This window comes from Canis aureus, chromosome 5, assembly GCF_053574225.1.
Source record: "Canis aureus isolate CA01 chromosome 5, VMU_Caureus_v.1.0, whole genome shotgun sequence".
NCBI lineage: Eukaryota > Metazoa > Chordata > Mammalia > Carnivora > Canidae > Canis > Canis aureus.
The window spans coordinates 63,100,256-63,120,281 of NC_135615.1; the positions used below are offsets into that span (position 1 = coordinate 63,100,256).

A 20,026-nucleotide genomic window follows, 5' to 3' on the forward strand; every position below is an offset into this window, starting at 1 on the left:
CAGAAAAATTTTCCAGACTCCAGACCTTTGCCAAGACGCCAGGGGGACAGTCAGTGGCCAAGAGTGGGGAAAGGCTTCCCACTTTTTCTGTTAATAGTCACTCTTTTATTCTTAGTTGTAGATGAATTTGGGGCTGCTAAATCCTAAAATGTTTTGGGATACAGAAATGTAACTTGGATTAACTTTCAGCCTACCTTTCTTTTTTTTTCTCTTTCCTTTAGTTTTCTTTCTTTCTTTCTCCTTCCTTCTTTTCTTTTTCTCCTTCCTTCCTTCCTTCCTTCCTTCCTTCCTTCCTTCTTTTTCTTTCTTTTTCTTTCTTTCTTTCTTTCTCTTTCTCTCTTTCTCTTCTTTCTTTCTTTCTTTCTTTTTCTTTCTTTCTTTCCTCTCTTTCTCTTTCTTTCTCTCTTTCTCTTTTCTTTCTTTCTTTCTTTCTTTCTTTCTTTCTTTCTTTCTTTCTTTCTTTCTTTCTTTCTTTCTTTCTTTCTTCTTTCTTTTCCTTCTTTTCTTTCTTTCTTCTTTCCTGAAGATCTAATCAGCTTTATTAAGCAACACATGAATCTGGCAGCCTCCCATTTAGCAAATGGAAAGGAGGTCCCAGTTTTCAGCATTTCCTACTGTCAATTTGGGATTTAGCTTTTTTTTTTTTTTTTTTTTTTTTTGAAACTTTGGTCAATTTTCAGTGGTCTGCTTTAGTTTCCAAAATTTTATAACTGTGTGGAGGTTTTTTTTTTTTTTTTTTTTTTTCCTATTTCTCCCTGTACTATGGGTTGTCATTTAAAAGAATTCCTTTTACTGCAATTTAGTGGATTTGGTGACAATGCAAAATTATATGCATATGTTGGGTTCATTCCCTGGACCTGGAAAATGGGAATACGGAACAGTATTTATTGATGGATTGGATATGGGGGGGGTGGCAGTTGTCAAGGATGACACCTGTGTTAGGTCTGAGCATCTAAAAGTATGGTGAGGAGTAATCTAGGTTTGGAGCCTAGGTTTGGACATGCAGATGGGGGTGTCATGCAGCCAACCAGATATTCTAGGCTGGAGTTGAAGTGGAGATCACAGATTAGAGAAATTTCCTGGACTCATCTTGGCAGTAAATGCACAGGGGAGCAAAAGAGGTTCCAGAACCCTTGCTTTTCCTGTTGTCCCAAAGGCCTGCTCTTGAGTAGCAGGAGCTGCTAGCCAGTCTAAACCTCAAGGATCAGCAAAAGAGGTCAGTAGAGGAAGCAGTGGTTTCCATAATCTCAGGAGCTCCATTGAGGCCAGGCTGTGTAAGATGTGATGGGGGAAAATGACTGAGTTTTTTGAGGTTAAAATTAAAAAGATTTTACATTGAGTTCATAAATTTTACCTTCGGTATTTTAAAACAATTTTATTGAGACAAAATCCACATACCATACAATTCACCCCTTTACAATTCACCATACAATTCAGTAGTTTTTTTTAGTATATTTAAGCAACAACCTCAAATCTATTATTGGAACATTTCCATCATTTCATAAAAACAAAAACAAAACCCCCATACCCATTAGCAGTCTAATGCTCCCAGTCCTGGGCAACCACTAATCTACTTTCCATCTCTACAGAAAATTTGCCTATTCAAGACATTTCATATAAACAGAATAATACACTATGTGATCTTTTCTTTCACTTAGCATAATATTTTCAAGGCTTATCCATGACGGAGCTTGGGATCCCTGGGTGGCTCAGCAGTTTAGCGCCTGCCTCTGGCCCAGGGTGTGGTCCTGGAGTCCCGGAATCGAGTCCCACATCAGGCTCTTTGCATGGAGCCTGCTTCTCCCTCTGCCTGTGTCTCTGTCTCTCATGAATAAATAAATTTAGAGAGGCAGAGGGAGAAGCAGGTCCCATGCAGGGAGCCCCACGAGGGACTCGATCCTGGGTCTCCAGTATCATGCCCTGGGCTGAAGGTGGCGCTAAACTGCTGAGCCACCTGGGCTGTCCCTAAATAAAAATCTTAAAAAAAAAAAAAAAAAATTCATGCCTTTTAATTGGTGACTAATATTCATATTTAATTTATCCATTTATCAGTTGATGGACATTTGGGTTTTTTATACTTGGGGGCTCCTATGAACACTAATATGAATATTTGTTGAAAAGTTTTTGTGTGGGCGTATGTTTTTATTTCTTTGGGTCTCTACCTAGGAATAGAATTGCTGAGTCATAGGGCAATACCACAAGCAATTGCAAAACTGTGTTCCAGAATGTGCGCACCATTGTACATTCTCTCCAGCAGTGTAAGAGAGTTCTACTTTCTTCACATATTTGCTAACATTTGTTATCATCTGCCTTTTTGATTCTGTCCATCTTAAGGGTTATAAAGTTTTTAATTTTGATTGGCATTTATCTGATGGCTAACAATGTTGAGCATATTCTCATGTGCTTATTAGCCATTTGTATATCTTCTTTAGAAAAATGTCTATTCAAATCTTTTGCCCATTTTTTTTTTTTTTTTTTTTTTTTTATTCATGATAGTCACAGAGAGAGAGAGAGAGGCAGAGACACAGGCAGAGGGAGAAGCAGGCTCCATGCACCGGGAGCCCGATGCGGGACCCAATCCCAGGTCTCCAGGATCGCGCCCCGGGCCAAAGGCAGGCGCCAAACCGCTGCGCCACCCAGGGATCTCCTCTTTTGCCCATTTTACAACTGGGCTTTTGTCTCCATTGCTGGGTTGTAAGATTTTTTTTTTAAAGATTTTATTTATTCATGAGAGACACAGAGAAAGAGAGGCAGAGACATAGAGAGAGAAGCAAGCTCCCTGCGGGAGCCTGATGTGGGACTCAATCCCAGGACCCAGGATCACACCTTGAGCCAAAGGCAGACACTCAACCACTGAGCCACCCAGGCGCCCCTGTAAGATTTCTTCATATTTTCTGCTACAAGGTATTTATCCAATACATGACTTGCAAATATTTCCCCAAGTTCTGTGGGTTGTCTCTCTCTTTCAAATAAATAAAAATCTTTTTTTTAAAAAGAAGCATTTTGCCTATTCTGAATCCTTGCATTTCTATATGAATTTTGGGATCCAGTGGACAATTTCGGCAAATAAGCCAGCTGGGGTTTTGATAGGAGCTACCCTGAATCCGTACATCAGTTTGGGGATTCTTGTAATTTATTTAGGTCCTCTTTAATTTCTTTCAGTGGGGCAGCGCAGGTGGCTCAGAGGTTCAGCGCCTGCCTTCAGCCCAGGGTGTGATCCTGGAGACCCGGGTTCGAGTCCCATGTTGGGCTTCCTGCGTGGAGCTTGCTCCTCCCTCTGCCTCTCTCTCTCTCTCTCTCTCAATAATAAATAAAATCTTTAAGAAAAATAATTTCTTTCAGTGATGTTTTGTAGTTTTCAGTGTACAGGTTTTTTTTTTTTTTAAGATTTTATTTATTCATAGAGACAGAGAGAGAGAGGGGCAGAGACACAGGCAGAGGGAGAAGCAGGCTCCATACAGGAAGCCTGACATGGGACTTGATCCCAGGTCTTCAGGATCACACCTGGCTGCAGGCGGCACTAAACTGCTGTGCCACCAGGGCTGCCCAGTGTACAGGTTTTGTATTCTTTTGTTGAGTTTATTTCTAAATATTTTCTTTTTGAAGCTACCATAAATTTGTTTTCTTAATTTCATTTACCAATTGTTTTTGCTTGTGTTATAGGAATACAATGGTTTTTTTATGTTGAACTTGTGTTCTGCAACCTTCTTAAAAATTTTTACTAGTTCTAATAGCTGTTTTTGTTTTATAGTGAGTTTCTTAGGATTTTCTATTTACAAGATCATGTCATCTGCAATAGTTTTTCTTCTTGCTTCCCAGTATGGATGCCTTTTTCTCCTCTTCTTGCCTTATCGCCCTGAATAGAACCTCTAGGACAATATTCGGTTAAAGTGCCAAGAGTGGACACCCTGGTCTTGTCATGACTTAGAAGATATTCAATCTTGGGGCACATGGGTGGCTCAGTCGGTTAAGTGACCGACTCTTGATTTTGGCTCAGGTCATGATTTCAGGGTTGTGAAATTAAGTCCTGCTTTGGGCTCAGCAAGTGGAGCCTGCTTGAGAGTCTTTCTCTCTTCCTGTCCTTCTGTCCCTCCCCCTCATTCACTCTCTTTCTTTAAAAAAAAAATTCAATCTTTATTAAGTATGATGTTAGTTGTGGGTATTTTATGGATGCCTTTTACCAGGTTGAGGACGTTCTCTTGTATCTCTACTGTTTTTGTTTTTAAAACATGAAAGGGTATTGGATCTCATGAAACTTTCTTTTTTAATTTATTTTTTAAAAATATTTTATTTATTTATTCATGAGAGACACAGATAGAGAGAAGCAGAGACACAGGCAGAGGGAGAAGCAGGCTCCATGCAGGAAGCCCGATGCGGGACTCGATCCCAGGACTCCAGGATCACGCCCTGGGCCGAAGGCAGGCGCCAAACCCCTGAGCCACCCAGGGATCCCAAAACTTTTTTTTTTAATCAGTTTTTTTTTTAGGTTTTATTTAAATTCATGTTAGTTAACATATAGTGTATTATTAGTTCCAGGGGTAGAATTTGGTGATTCATCACTTGCATACAACACCCAGTGCTCATTATGAGTGCCCTCCTTAATGTTTGCCACCCATCTAGCCCATCCCCCCACTCATTTCCCTGTGAAATGTTTTTTTCTGCATCTATTGAGACAATTATGAGGCTTCCCTTCCTTTTTTCTGTTAATAGTACATCAGTTGTTTCTTGTCTGTTGAAGCAATTTTGCAATCCTGGGATAAATCCAACTTGGTCATGGTGTATAATACCTTTCATATGTTGCTGGATTCAGTTTGCATTTTATAGCCATATGGGCTATCAATCGGCAGTTTCCTTGTGGTGTCTTTGGCTTTAGTATCAGGATAGTATGGGCCTCATAAAACAAATTGGGGAATATTTCCTCTTCCATTTTTGGAAGAGCATGTGAGGAATAGGTGCTCTTTTTTCTTTTCCCCGCAATGAAGCCACCTCATCTAGGGATTTTATCATGTATTTTTGTTGCTGTTACTAATTCAGTCTTATTACTTTATTATGCTCTTTATCATAGTCTCAACTTTTTCTTGATTCAGTTTTACTAGTTTGTGTCTCAGAATTTGCCACTTCAACTAATTTTATCTAATTTATTGGCATACAATATTCATATTATTCCCATGATCCTTTTTTATTACTGTAAAGATAGGAATATCCTTTCATCTTTGAATCTAGTAATTTGAAGCTTCTTTGTTTTTACTGATCAGTCTAGCTGAAGATTTGTCAATTTTGTTGGTTTTTTAAAAGACCTACCTTTAATTTTGTAAATTTTCTTTAATTTTTACTTCATTAATCAGGCTGAAATCTTTATTTACTTCTTGCTTTGGGTTTAATTGGATCTTTTCCTAGTTTCTTAAAGAAGAAATTTATGTTGATCTGAGATTTTTTTCTTAATATAAGTGTAAACACACTTAGAAATTTCCTTTTATGCACCACCTTGGCTACATCTCATATGATTTGGTATGTTGTATTTGCTTTCCTTCATCTGAAAATATTTTCTAATTTCCTTTGAGATTGAGATTTCTAAGACTCATTGGTTATTTATGAGTGTGTTATTTAATTTCCACATATTTGTGAATATCCATGCTTTGTGACTGATTTCAAATTCCATTCCATTGTGGCTGGAGAGCATACTTGGTATTATTAAATCTTTCAAAATTTGAGACTTGATTCATAGTCTATGCTGGAGAATTGTCTTGTGTGCCTTAAAATAATTTAAAAAAAATCCTGGTGGTGTGTCTAACATGCTTCTTAGGTCTAGTTGGTTTATAGTGTTGTCTAAACTTCTGTTTTGTTGTTGACCATTTGCCTACTTGTTCTATCCATTATTGAAAGTGAGATACTTATGTCTCCAAGCATTATCATGTATATTTTCCTTTCAATTTTGTTAGTTTTTGCTGCATGTATTTTGTGGTTCTGTTGTTAGGTGCCTGTATAAGTCTTATATTTTCCTGATGGAATGACCCTTATAACATTATAAAATGTTCTCATTAATTTCTAGCGACATTCGTTTCAAAGTTGATCTTTTATTAGTATAGATACTCCAGTTTTCTTATGTTTACTGTTTGCATGATATATCATAGATACATCATGCATATTTAAGATAGATGTGACCTAATTAATAATTCATATATATCTAAATAATTCACGTATACATACATGAATTATTTAATTATGATCAATGAAGGCATGTCAAATCAGTGGAGACATCATATACTAAATAATGTTGGGATACTGCATAATTTTTTTTAAAAATTCAAATTATGATTCTTATACTATACGTAATTTTTTTGTAAAAAAATTTACAAAATAAATTCTAAGTCAACAAAGGCACTAAATATTAAAAAAAGTAAACATATATAGAATTTGGGGGTGAAAAGATTTTTCTGTGGAAAAATGTCAGAAACTTAAATGTGAAAAAATGGAATATCAAAATGACCACATAAAAATGTAAAACTTGCACATTAAAAAACAAAAACAAAACTCACAGGCAAATTGAGAAAAATATTTACCACTTATTTAACAGATATTGCACAGAGAACATGAACAGTTAATACACAGAATACAAATGGCCTTATGAAGAGATACGAAAGACTTTATATTGCTAATATAGAAATGTAAACTAAAATAAGAATCTATTTCTTTGTATATCAAATTGACAAAGATTAAAAAATATTTTCATGCCCAGGGTTGCTAAAGAGACACGGAAAAGGAAGTAGTTTAATGCTCTGCTGTTGGGGTAGAAAACAATACAATCCAACTGGTCTTAAAATTCAAACATACCTATTTCATGCCTAGGTATTTATTTTAATGAAAAAAAATCATAAGTGTATGAAAAGATCTAACTACAAACATATCATTGCTTAAATAGCCTCAAACTGAAAAATATCTAAATGCTCAATAATTGGGCACTAAATAATTTTGCATCTGTATAGTGGAATGAGAAAGTCCTTAAAAATGCTGTGAAAGATTCTTTAATGACATGGAAAAAATTATCATGATATATAATAAATGAAAGAGGTTACAAAGTGGTATGTACAGTATAACTCCATTCTTAATAATATATAATATGTATATGCAAAGAAAAATGACCCAAAGGTTAACAGTTATCTCTGAGCATTCAACATCATGGCGGGGGGGGGGGGTGGTGGTGGTGGTGGTGGTGGTTTATTTTGTGCTTCCCCAATTCCTCCTCCTCAATGCCCCATCCCCCAATTTTCTAGAATATGTATGTCTTATTTTTTAGTAAGAAAAAGGAAGAATAATTTAAAAATTCATCAAGATGGTACTTTTGCCTATTAATTTGGCAAAGATTACTTCAAAAGACAATACACAGTATTGGTAAGATTTTGGGGTGAGCATGCACAAAATGTATGCTGCTGTGGTAGTATAAATTGCTACTAATGGCATCGTTGTAAACTTGGCAACACAAATCAAAATCCTTAAAAACAGAGGAAGTAATTTCACTTCTAGGGATTAAGGAAGTCATAGGGATTAATGCAAAAGATGCATATAGAAACTCAAATGTCCATTTTTAAGTACATAGATAAGTTACATCTTACGTAGACATGAGACAATACTATGTATTAAGCATCACAACGCAGGGTACTTATGACATAGGTCAGTATATTAAGGGCAGAACAGTAAATATTATGTCCCAAATAATATTTTACATGAAGATGTATTGTCTAAGTTTCCTAGAGCTACCATAACAAATTATCACAAACAGAGTGGCTGAGAACAACAGAAATTTATTCTCCCACAATTCAGGCCAGAAGTCCAAAATCAAGGTGTTGGCCAGCTTGCTTCCTTCTGGAGGCTCTGAAGGAGAATCTGCTGCTCTCCTAGCTTCTGGCATTGCTGACAATCCTGGGGTGTTCCTTGGCTTGCATCTGTATTACTCCAATCTCTGCTGCCTGGCCCTTGACTTTCTTCCCTTTGTCCTCTCTTGTTATCAGGAACCAGTTATTGGACTTGGGGCCCACCCCGACTAGTATAATGGCATCATAACTAATTACACACGCTAGGACCCTATTTCCGAATAAGGTCACATACTGAGGTTTTGGGTTGAATAAATTTTTGTACGACACGATTCAACCCACTACATGTAGATAACACACATATAAAAACACTGGATGTCTGTATGAACAGTATTTATCTCAGTGTGGGTTTATGATGATTTCAGTATTTTTTCTTTGTGCTTTTCTGCATTTTAAAATAAATAGCTTATGTGCTGGAGTTGTATTTATGGAGAGACTAAGTTCTAAATTTGTTGCAGAAGATGAACATTTACCTGTAGTCAAAAAATCACTCTCTCTCCTATAGCTCACAAACTACAGAATACATTGTTTTGTACATAGTGTATCTTCTTTCAAAAACATCTAACATAGCCAGTTCTTCCTCTAGCACTGGTACAGATAGATTACTGTTCCTCTGGGTGAGCACTAGACAAAGTAGTTGGCTTGTGTTTACATGCTATATTGTACAAAAACAAAGTTTTCCTAAGCATGAAAGTATAGTTGAATGGGTTCTAAGTTAAATGAGTGCATGATGAGACTCTACTGTTCTACCTTTCTAATTAGGGTAATACTAAATTTCTTTCATGTTTACAAAAACACTGAAAACAATAGTGATGAATTAGGAAAGACTCTTGAGACCAAGGGGAGAAATAATCACATATCCAAAACATACTCCTTTATGAGGTTATGTACATCTTTCTGGACAATTTTAAAGGTCAGGAGAAGAAAACTTAAGGAAATAATGATATTGTGGATATAGTTATGGCCAACTTCTGTCTTTTAAAAATTCTTCCGAGGTATACTTTCCTTTTAGAGATTTAGGACTACGGTTGCTTTCACAAATGAATTAAGATAAATTACAGACAAAAGTCAGTTAGAAAAAGGAGTATTGTCATGTACAGAGGCTGACATCATGGGTAGTCAAAGAATATGTTTAATAAAAAATAATTAAACTTCCATTTGCTCTATAGAACATCATAGAAAGTAATTTAATAAATTACAAATGACTTTTTAAGACGTTTGCTCAACTACAGAAAGCAAATTCAGACTACACAAAACACAACTGGTAAATATTGCAAATGTCCAAAAGAAAAATTGGACTAAGACTTGAATCATGAAACCTGAAACAAGGGCTATAAATACAAGGCAATAACAGCTATAATTCTTTTAGTAACTACCAACACATACTTGGATATCCTTTCAACTGCAACTTTAGTATTATGTAATTCTACTGATTTTTTTTTTCCTTATAACCCTTAACTTTACACAACCATATTTGCATTTTTTTAAGCTGACAGCTGGACTTTTCCCCAATCAATACTAAATAGAAGTGACTTGAAACCCAAGAGAAAGTTTAAAGTTAGTATTAGCCTTAATGCTTTGACAACTGCAATTGCCTTATTACATAGAAAGAGAATCACTAAGATGTTAACCAAATTCATTTGATCATACTTAGGAAAATACTTTATCTCATAAATTTGATATAAATTAGATTTTTAGTGACAAGATCTAGGGCTTTTTTTTCCCTTTTTTTTTTTTTAATTGGGGGAAAGAAAGGAATAAAGATTATGTGGGTAGAACTAGAGGGAGAGAGGGAAATATGGATGGTGTTGAAATACCCCACCTGCAAACTAAGTTAACTGTGTTTGAAAAACTTTGGCTATCTCATAGGTGTATTCTAGTTAAACAAAAGTGCAATACTGCAAAGGGAAGATACTAAATATGTAATATATCATTTTCATGATGAAGAATTACTACCCACTTCTCCTGGATGGGCATTATAGTGACTATTGCTAAGACATTGCATAAAGAACTATCAATTCAAAGTACTATTTTGGGAAAAATACAAAAAAGTCAATACAATCTTGATGGAACTTACATGATTTTGTAAATACATGTAACACTGTCTCTATAATAAGGGATTAGTTATCCTACATACAGAAACATAATTTACTGGTAAAGAACTGGAAAAGTCCAATAGAATTTGATGGATTTATGACAAAACAGAGTGCTATCAAAACGCACTGAAAGTGATTTTTTTTTTCCCTGTGGGAGAGAAGTGGGGTACTTTTCCCCCCTAAATTTACTCCCTCGCAAACTTTATCACTGACTTATTCAAGTACCAGAAAAATGCTAACATCTTTCTCTCCTTAGGGTGTAAATGATATTTTATGTCCAATTCAGTCCTAATTGTTTTAAATGTACATGAAAGTGATTGCGGATCTCTACATCTTGTCGGAATTAATAGCAGCTTTAGCAGGAGAAACTGTATCACAAATCAAATATCGGACAAATTTTACATGAGAAAGGGTTCTAAGAAATTGATCAGAAGCCTTGGGCTCCATTTTTGTGGTTTACGGGTATAGCTTGTATATATTTTTTGAGATTATTCAAAGTGCATATTCAAAATGGGCCAACTCAGTATATTTAATATAAACTGACAACCCAACACTGATTCTGGGCAACATTTAGTCTGCTTATACCTAGAAACTCAAAAAAGAAATGAATTTAGACTATTCTGCATATTACTTTATCACTAGGATCTGTTAATCTTGGAATATTTCCATGACATAAAACACAAATAGAAATCTACACAAATAAAGCAAACAAACGGTTTCTTTTACATGAAGTATGCTGTGTGGAAGGTTCTTCTCAGTGGTATATCATGAGTTTGCCTTTTCTGAACCCTGGAAACAGACATTACTCATTGGAGACATAATGATTTCTTATAGGAGGCCAAACTTTGAATAAGTAAAACTAAGTATGTCTAGAGGGTGCCAAAGTCACATGACACAAGATTCTTTTATGACTTAATTTTACTGATATCAGAGTTAAGCTCAGCAAAAAGCAAGTCCTATTTCTTGCCAGATTAACATGATATATAGGATGTGTTTAAAAAACCCCTGAAAACAAGTATAGAATTAGAAACGAATGTAAACTTCCTAAACTAACTCAGCTGAGGTAACAGGTAGCCAGTTAAATTGGCTGATTGGGAAACTTATTTCTTCTTTAAAACACACTTGTACCTGAATTGGAAACGTCAGCAGTGCATCACAACACTAGAGCATTTTCATGTAATTAAAGCAATGGATGGTGATGTAGATTCTACAGCTTTCATGACATTCATTAGCTGCCCAAATTATTGCTGAGTTTTGATCTGTAAATTATAGGTGTCAAGGAGGCTGTAAAACTATATTCAAATTAAATCAGTAATATGCATAAAGTATTCTGTGTTCACTGCAAATATATTAAATATACAACTCTTATTGAGCATAATTTTCATAAAATTAACCCCCAACAAAATTATAATGCCTTTTTGTTGTAATTTTACACCTTTATGTATTTGATAGTACATACGAGTTCAGAAAGTTATGGATCTTAAGAAATATTACATGCAAAACGTCTCTGAAAGCAGTTTGCACTTCTAAACAAATAACTGAAATGTTCGGTCAGTAAGTTATTGATGCACTCAACACTGGGGTATTTACAATTCATAATTAAAGAAAAAAAATCCAAAATCAGTTCATAATTTAAGTGCAGTCTGGGAGTCAGTCTTCGTTACTAGAATCTGAATCCTCGGATGACGACGACGTACTGTCAGATCCAGATGAAGCATCGGCTTTCTCTGAACCCTCATCTGTGCTGTTCTCATTGAGAGGACTTGGTTCAGTTCCCCCTTTGTCTTCCTGATCTCTAACTCTGGAATCTTCCTCCTTTACTTCTAGGGACTTAGACGAGCCTAAGTCATTGTTTTTGTTTTTCTGTACGTCAAAAGTATTGGACTGGGACAAAGTTGGCATATGGAGATTAAGGCCTGGAGTGAGCAGCATCCCTGGATAGAGTATATTAGATAGCAGTAGTGGGTTAAGAGCTAATGGGTTGGCAGCTGCAGCTGTATTTAATGCAGCAGTAGAGGATGTGGAAGGAGAACTTGACACAGAGTTTTCTCCCCCATTCTCTGAATTTTGACTCTCTGTCCTTTCTTTTTTTCCTTCTAGCTCCTTCGAGTCATTTCCCTTTTTCTCTTCTGTTCCAGATTCGGTAGGCTTTGTCAGGAGTCCTCCCATGCCCAGCAGATTTGGTAAGCCAGTCATTCCTGACAGCAGCATGGGAAACATGGCGGCCATGTTTTTAGCTTCTCCTCCAGAAGAAAGGCCAGCAGGCATTCCCATCAGCCCTGCAGTTACTTGCAGGGACTGCAAGTTTTGTAGGTTTTGTTGTAAGGCCTGAAGGGTTGTGAGATCCACACCTGGAAGTAATCCGTTGGCTAACAAAGGATTGCCTGACGCGCTGGTGGCAGTTGCTGCTGCCGCCGCTGCCGCTGTGGCCTTGGCAATTCCACTTTTAGGCCGTCGCCCTCGCCTGCTGACTTCCTCTCTCACAACAGGACCAGTGAGAATACGCTCATACATACTTTCTGGAAGAAATCCCTGAAAAAAAAAATCAGCAACAATAGCTATATTAGAATAAAATTAATAGCTATCCCAATAAGATCGGTAATTATTCATGAACTTTAGTCTGTATTGATAGAACATAACCAATTATGGAAAAAATAGCCAGTTTCATATTATAAGTAGTGGTTTGAAATAGTTCTTCCACTTCTCATTTTTTCGTAGGGTAAGAGAGCAGAAAGAGGTCTCTAGGTTTCTTCCATACTGTGAGGCATACATTTGTAGAAGAGTTCTAGCAAACAGAAGGTCCAAAGGCATTTTTTCATGAGGGTTACTTCCACACCCTTACATGTTTCACATCACTAATTACTCTAAAAGACTACAGAAGTGCCCATCTTCCAAGCTAGAAGAACAATAATAGACATAGTAAAAGGTTAAGATTACAATGATATTCTTCATGTGAATCTTTGTCACTTTGGGAATAATGGGAATAAGGGAGATAAAGCCATGCTGAAAACATTCAAATGATTCTCCCACGACTTTCTGTGCTCAGAACTCCTAGAAGTGATGGGAATTTAGAACCTTTAGATCAGCACTGTCCAACAGAAATATAATGCAAATTATATACATAATTTAAAATTTTCTAGTAGCTGCATGAAGAAAAGGTAAAATAGGATGCCTGGGTGGCTCCATGATTGAGTGTCTGCCTTCAGCTCAGGGCATGATCCTGGAGTCCTGGGATCGAGTCCTACATCATGCTCCTAGAAGAGCCTGCCTCTCCCCCTGCCTATGTCTCCACTTCTATCTCTGTGTCTCTCATGAATAAATACATAAAATCTTTAAAAAAAAAAAAAGTAAAATAGAAACAGGTGATATTAATTTTAGTAATATAGTCTATTTAACACAATTTTTTTATTATTTAACCAAAACATTACCATTTCAATATGTAATCTATGAAAATAAATATATTTTCTATTTTTTCCAAATTTTGTCTTCAAAATCCTAAACCAGGGTGGGGGGATGAGCAAAATGAGTGAAAGAGAGTGGGAGACACAGGCTCCAGTTATGGGGGGCGGGCAGTGAAGGGCCGAGGGAGAGGGAGAATCCTAAGTATACTCTTCACCCAGCGCAGAGCCGAAAGTGGGACTTGGCCTCATGACCCTGGAATCATGACCTGACCCAAAATCAAGAGTCTGACGCTTAACTGACTGAGCTGCCCAGGTTCCCCAAGTCACAGGAATAAAAAGCACAGCATAAGGAAGATAGTCAGTGATGGTGTAGTAGTGCTGTATGGTGACAGGTGGTAGCTACACTTGTGGTGAACATAACATAATATATAAACTTGTCAAATCACTATATTGTACACCTGAAACTAGTGTCACATGGTATGTTAACCATATTAAAAAAAATCCTGAACCAGTGTTTTATACTTATTATATAATATGTATATGCCTTAATTCAGGCAGCCACATTTTAAGTGCTCAACAGCTACATACGTGGAGTGGCTACTATTTGTGACAGTGCAGTTCTAGACAGCAGTTTCAATGCCTCTCTTTTTTTATTTTTTAAAATAGGCTCCATGCCCAGGGTGGGGCTTGAACTCACAACCCTGAGGTTAAGAGCTGCATAGTCTACCAACTGAGCCAGCCAGACCCCACCTAGACAGCAGTTTCAAAGACCTTCATGATACTATTCTTATTTTTTTACTTTTAAAAAAAGTTTTTATTTATTTGCAAGAGAGGGAGCATGCAGGGGGAATGGCAGAGGGAGAGGGAGAAGCAGGCTCCCTACTGAGCACAGAACCCCACATGGGGCTTGATCCCAGGACCCTGAGATCATGACCTGAGCCAAAAGTAGACACTTAATCAACTGAGCCACCTAGGTGCTCCTTTCATGGTGCTATTTTTATTTCTAAATTTTTAAAATATATTTTTATTTTACTTATTTATTTTACATGGTACGATTTTTAAATCTCGTTTTGAACTGATCAACTTATTTGTTTTCTTTTAAAAAGCACTAGGGGGATCCCTGGGTGGTGCAGCGGTTTGGCGCCTGCCTTTGGCCCAGGGCGCGATCCTGGAGACCTGGGATCAAATCCCACATCGGGCTCCCGGTGCATGGAGCCTGCTTCAGCCTCTGCCTGTGTCTCTGCCTCTCTCTCTCTCTGTGTGACTATCATAAATAAATAAAAATTAAAAAAAAAAAAAAAAAAAGCACTAGGGCTCACTGCAGAAAACAAGACAATGAAAAAAATACAAAGAAAAAAAATCATCCATAATTTCACCACTCAGAGAAACCATTGCTAACATTTTAGGAAGTATATTTCATTTTTCCCTTGTGCATATATACAGATTCTATAATTCTTCCCACTTTTCATTTCTAAAATAAATAGAATCACAATGAACATAGTTTATAGCCTGCTCTCTTCATTTGGACACTTATAGAAATAATAGCTGTTCTTTATTTAGCATTTACCACATAGTTAGGCTTTGCTTTTCCAAGAGCTTAATTACTACCCCGTTTAACATATTGTGACCTTTTTCTCCCTTGTCATTAGATGTTCTTCTGATATAATTTATGCACAGTGGCACAGTTTTTCAGTTAACTAGACAGGCACTTTAATCAGCTAAGCTATGGCACCGGCAGTGGCACAGCTTTCCAATATATGAATGGGCTATTCATATATTCCCAATTTTTTACTACTATACTATGATTGATGAATATCCTTATATATTTCTTTCCCCACATCTTTGGTTATTCTTTATGGCCTTGGTCAAATAGTTATTTTAGAGATTAAAATAGAAACAGATCAGTACATATTGATTCTGCAATCTAATTCAACAAGCATCTGAGTAATTTGCAATGTGTACTGCAAAATAAAAACTGTGAACTCAACACTGGCACATGTTTACACATTATTCTGTTAATTCTTAAAATTTCATCTCTGATATAATTAAATGGCAGCTAATTTTCCTTTTTGAGTACAGTTGACACATAACATTATATTAAATTTCAGGTGTACAACTTGGTGATTTGACAGGTTTAGACATTATGCTGCGCTCACCACAGTGTGGCTGCCATCTGTCCCAGTACATTGTTGTTCAGTATCACTGACTGTATTCCTTATGCTGGGCCTTTTATTCCCGTGATTTATTCATCCATAACTGGAAGCCCGTACCTCCATTTCCCCTTCATCCATTTTGCCCATCTCCCCACCTACCACCACTCTGGCAACCATCAGTTTGTTCTCTGCATTTATAGATCTGAGTCTGCTTTTTGTTTTGTTTTTGTTTTTAGACTCCACTTACGGGTGGAATCATATGGTATTTGTCTTTCTCAGTCTGACTAAATGGCATCTAATTTTTAAGATGATGTGTGAGTTAGTATTTACGAAATACTCACGGACTGCTTAACAACATCTCCCCATTCAGGAGCTACTCCATATTCTGAATTTTCTTTCAGGAATCTACATAAATCTTTCAAAGGAGGAGCAAATGCACCTCCAACCTGCAAATAAAAAAGATTGTTAGACACTTAAAAACACTATTAAATATGAAGATATTTCTTGCTTTTATTCTGGGCTATACAGAGTTTATTTCCTTAAAACACAGGTGTTTCTTAAATCATCTCTGACAATCTCTACTATATTAAAAAGGACTACCATAAGCCAAAAGTGCTGCTAATATCCTATATAGATACATGGTAATGTAAATTTTAAATGCTTTAAGTAAAGTGACTGGAATAGTAAAATGAATAACTACCATTCACTTGCTCTTCTAGATAAGCAATATATCCTAGTTAAGGGCATATACCCTCTGGAGTCAAACTTACCAGCTATGTGAACTGGGATAAACCAGGAAATCTCTCTGAACCTCAGTTTTCTGATCTGTAAAATGGCGATTAGAATAACACTTCCCTCACAGGGTTTTATGAGGATAAAATGAAACAATTTAAGTGCCTTAGGATAGCATCTGGCACATAACAAATAATAAATTCTTCTTCTGATTATATGCCAAGTATCATGCTAAGGACTTTAAGTATGTAAATTTATTTTAGTTCTCACTATATCCTTGAGATAGTATTATTTCTGTTTTTCAAATGAAGGAATTAAGCCTCAGAGAACTTATATAAGTCACCTATGCCAGCTAGTAGGCGTTAGGGGCAGCTTTCAAACTCCGGTCTCACAAACTCATGTTCTTATCTATTATATAAATTAAAACCCTGAAGTATAAAAATATAAACATCTTTGGAATGTGAACAGTGATATAACCAACTAATCACATTATGAAAAGATTTAAAAACTACATATACTAATCAGTAGGAAATTAAAATATTTTAAAACTTAAATGATTCGGATCTACCAATTCAATGTTCCTTTAGAGTTTAAAGGTACTTTGTAATTCCTCTTTCCAGACCTCTCTGAGTATATACTATTTCTTGATAGGATATAGACAGGATTTTAATATGGTCATTTATAATACCTACAAGTATTCTTTTTTAGTATTTTCTATAGTCTTAGTCTCTGTGGTTTCTGTTGCCTTCTCCTTTTTGTTATCCCTTTCATTAAGTTCCAATTTAAACGGAGGCCCTGTGGGTGGTTTATGGGGGATTCAGCAGGTAGATTCTTTTCAATCCTTAAGCCTATATGCTAGAGACTCAGAACAATAGATAACTACAAATTAAGGGAAATGAACAGGCCCCTTGTCCGGTTACCACAGTTAAAGATAAAATTAGGAGTGTTTAATACCTAACAGGTAAAGATAAAAAACTGTTTCATTTCCTTAAAATTGGCTAAGACTAATTTATTCATATCTGCTAATGCTAACTTTTGTTATATGAAGAAGTGCAAATATTTGTAATCATCTATGTAAGCACAAAATTAGGTAAAATGCTACTAAAACATCATCTTGTTTTTTTCCCTAATCTCCCTATGACATCATTTTAAAGCATTAACAAAAGCTGAATAAGCTCTCTCCATAAAACTGGGGACAAATTAGTATTAATTTTAATGAATTGGTGCACATAACAATTTTAAAACAATTGTAAAGGTAATTTAATTTCTGAGTGAAGAAACTCAATGAGAAATCTTCTGTTCTTATTCTGAGGCCATCTTTTTTATTTTGTTACATGCTTATCCACATAAAAAAACATAATAAAAACATCAGCTCTATAAGCCTACAAAAGTGCCACAGGTGTTCTATCGTTTACTTTTGAGGTGAAGGAGACATCTATTAATCCATAAACAAAAATAATTTGGGGAAACAAAATGTTGAACATTTGGTTTAGAAATAGAATTTGCAAAAACTGACTCTTAGCATTCATCAGTCAAAAAAGCAGAAAGAGAAATATTACAGTGCCCTTATTCTGTTTAGGGACCTTTGTTTAAGACAGTTCATTTTCACCTGTCAGAAAATTATGTAATATGCTGATTTAAAGGAACAAGATACTTTATGGCCATCTAATAGGAAATTACAGTGATAAAAATGTAAATCTCCAATGGCTTGATGAGAATAGTACCTCTTTCATCAGTTTCTCAACCTTTGCCCCATGGACATTCTGGATGGGTCTTCTACCATATCCTGTAGAATGTTTAGCAGCATCCTAACCTCTGCCTGTTAGATGTCAACAGCAGTCTTCTCCTTGCTTGCCATCTCCCCAATACCTATCTCCTCACCTCCCAAGTTGTAGCTACCAAAAATGTCTCCAAACACTGCCAAATGTCCCTGGAAGACCAAACTGCCCCCTATTGAGAACCACTGCTTTGAAGGTAGTGTCCTTTTGTAGTGCCACACTGATTAGGCACAGGTGTGTAAAGTGACTTGTTTATTTTATTCCACAGCTTAGCCAAAGATGTGGGAACTGAAATTAGATTGCATGAAATTATAGTCCATGTCTTTTCCCACAAAGCTGCTAGTCTTAACCCATTTCCATGTCTGTTAGGAAATATTCCATAATGAAGTAGTGTTCTTAAGTTCTCCTAAATATAAAGGATTAACAATAAATATATATATACCTTTCTGGCATTTCTTCTGTTAATCAGTTGAACACGTTCTTCTCCAGTAAGACTATTAACATCGAGTTTGTTAGGATTTCTGCAACGATGCCTTTTTTGTTTGGGCCTCCCTTCATGGAGCTGCACTCTCTAAAATATATAACCAAAGAAATTGCTTTAAAATCCTTACTTGTGCAAACAGTATAAAAGAGCTGATCCAATAATTTAATTCTATAATACTAAAGATACATATATAAATTACATATAATATATTGAAGATACATATATTTTACCTTCAATATATATCTAATAAAGAATTTACCCTTTAGTTACACTTTAAAAATATTTAAGCTTTAAATATATAATATAAAATATATAATTTAAAAATATTTAAGCTTTAAATATTTTAATATTTAATATAGTTGATTCTTGAACAACATGGGGATTAGGAGTACTGCCCCTACACAGTCGAAAATCCACATTTAATTCGATTACCCTAAAACTTACTGGTAATAGCCTGTTGACCAGAAGCCTTACTGATAATATAAACAGTTGATTAACAAATATGTAGTATGCTATATTTATATTATATCCTGTATTCTTACAACAAAGTAGGCTCAAGCAAAGAAAATGTTACTAAGAAAAGCATAATGAAGAGAAAATACATTCTCAGTACTGTACTGTAAATATCAAAGTCTAAGTGAACTTACACAATTCAAACCTGTGGTATTCAAGGGTCAACAGTATAATAAAATATTAAATATGACTTTAAAAAGGATTACATAAATCTTTTCCTTATATATTTAAACAAATATTCAAGGCCATCGTATGATCAAAACACTATCATTCTGCATGCATTCTGGTTCCTGAAATGAGGTCCTTCCTTAAATGCTCTCACAGACCACTGTGTTCCTAATGTTTGAAGGAGTTGCCAATAATGCTGGAGCAGCCTCCTCTAAATCATACAGTTCCTTATTTTTTTTCCTGATAGATTTCATCGTAAATATCAGATTTTTTTCTGTGCTGATACAATCTATGTTTGTGCTAGTTGGGGCTTTTCTCTTCATCTCACTAATAGTCTTGCTTATCTCCCCTCAAGTAATCTTCACAATATTAAAAGATATTATTATTTTACAAATGGGAATCAAGGTGTGGAGGGGTTACCTTCCTCAAGATCATGCAACCAGCAAGTGGTAGTATCTGGCAATGAAACTCTTTCCATCAAACCATGCCGCTTACCTCTACAACTTAACAAAGCAGGGCTTGATGTTTGTAGCTATTTCTGACCAATGAGAACATTCAAGAGACGAATGCTCACTCTTCAGCATGGCAGACCCATCGCATCAGAGCCTGGACCTAAATTCACTTTTCTATCCAGTTACTATTTTACCCCACTCAATCTCTCACATATCCTGCAATATCAGACTGGCTGCTGTTTTATGAACATGCCTTATAGTGCTATCTTTTTTTAAAAAAACTCTTCTTGTTTAATATGATCATTAGTATTTTATTTTTTTTAATTATTATTATTATTTTTTTTATTTATGATAGGCACACAGTGAGAGAGAGAGAGAGGC

At 35.8% G+C, this 20,026-nt stretch overlaps 1 protein-coding gene across 10 annotated transcripts in view; it reads right to left on the minus strand.

Annotated features, from left to right (window-relative positions):
• Positions 1–8,977: 8,977 nt before the first annotated feature.
• Positions 8,978–20,026, minus strand: part of CHD9 (chromodomain helicase DNA binding protein 9) — a 220,747-nt gene continuing 209,698 nt past the window's right edge. For all 10 annotated transcript variants that reach the window (XM_077898429.1, XM_077898433.1, XM_077898431.1 and 7 more), the window contains 3 exons: positions 18,471–18,599; positions 15,860–15,964; positions 8,978–12,496 (listed from right to left, as the gene is read on the minus strand). In XM_077898429.1, coding sequence (XP_077754555.1) covers positions 11,615–12,496; positions 15,860–15,964; positions 18,471–18,599 — 1,116 coding nt within the window. In that variant the 3' untranslated portion in view covers positions 8,978–11,614. The remainder of the gene's footprint in view (positions 12,497–15,859; positions 15,965–18,470; positions 18,600–20,026) is intronic.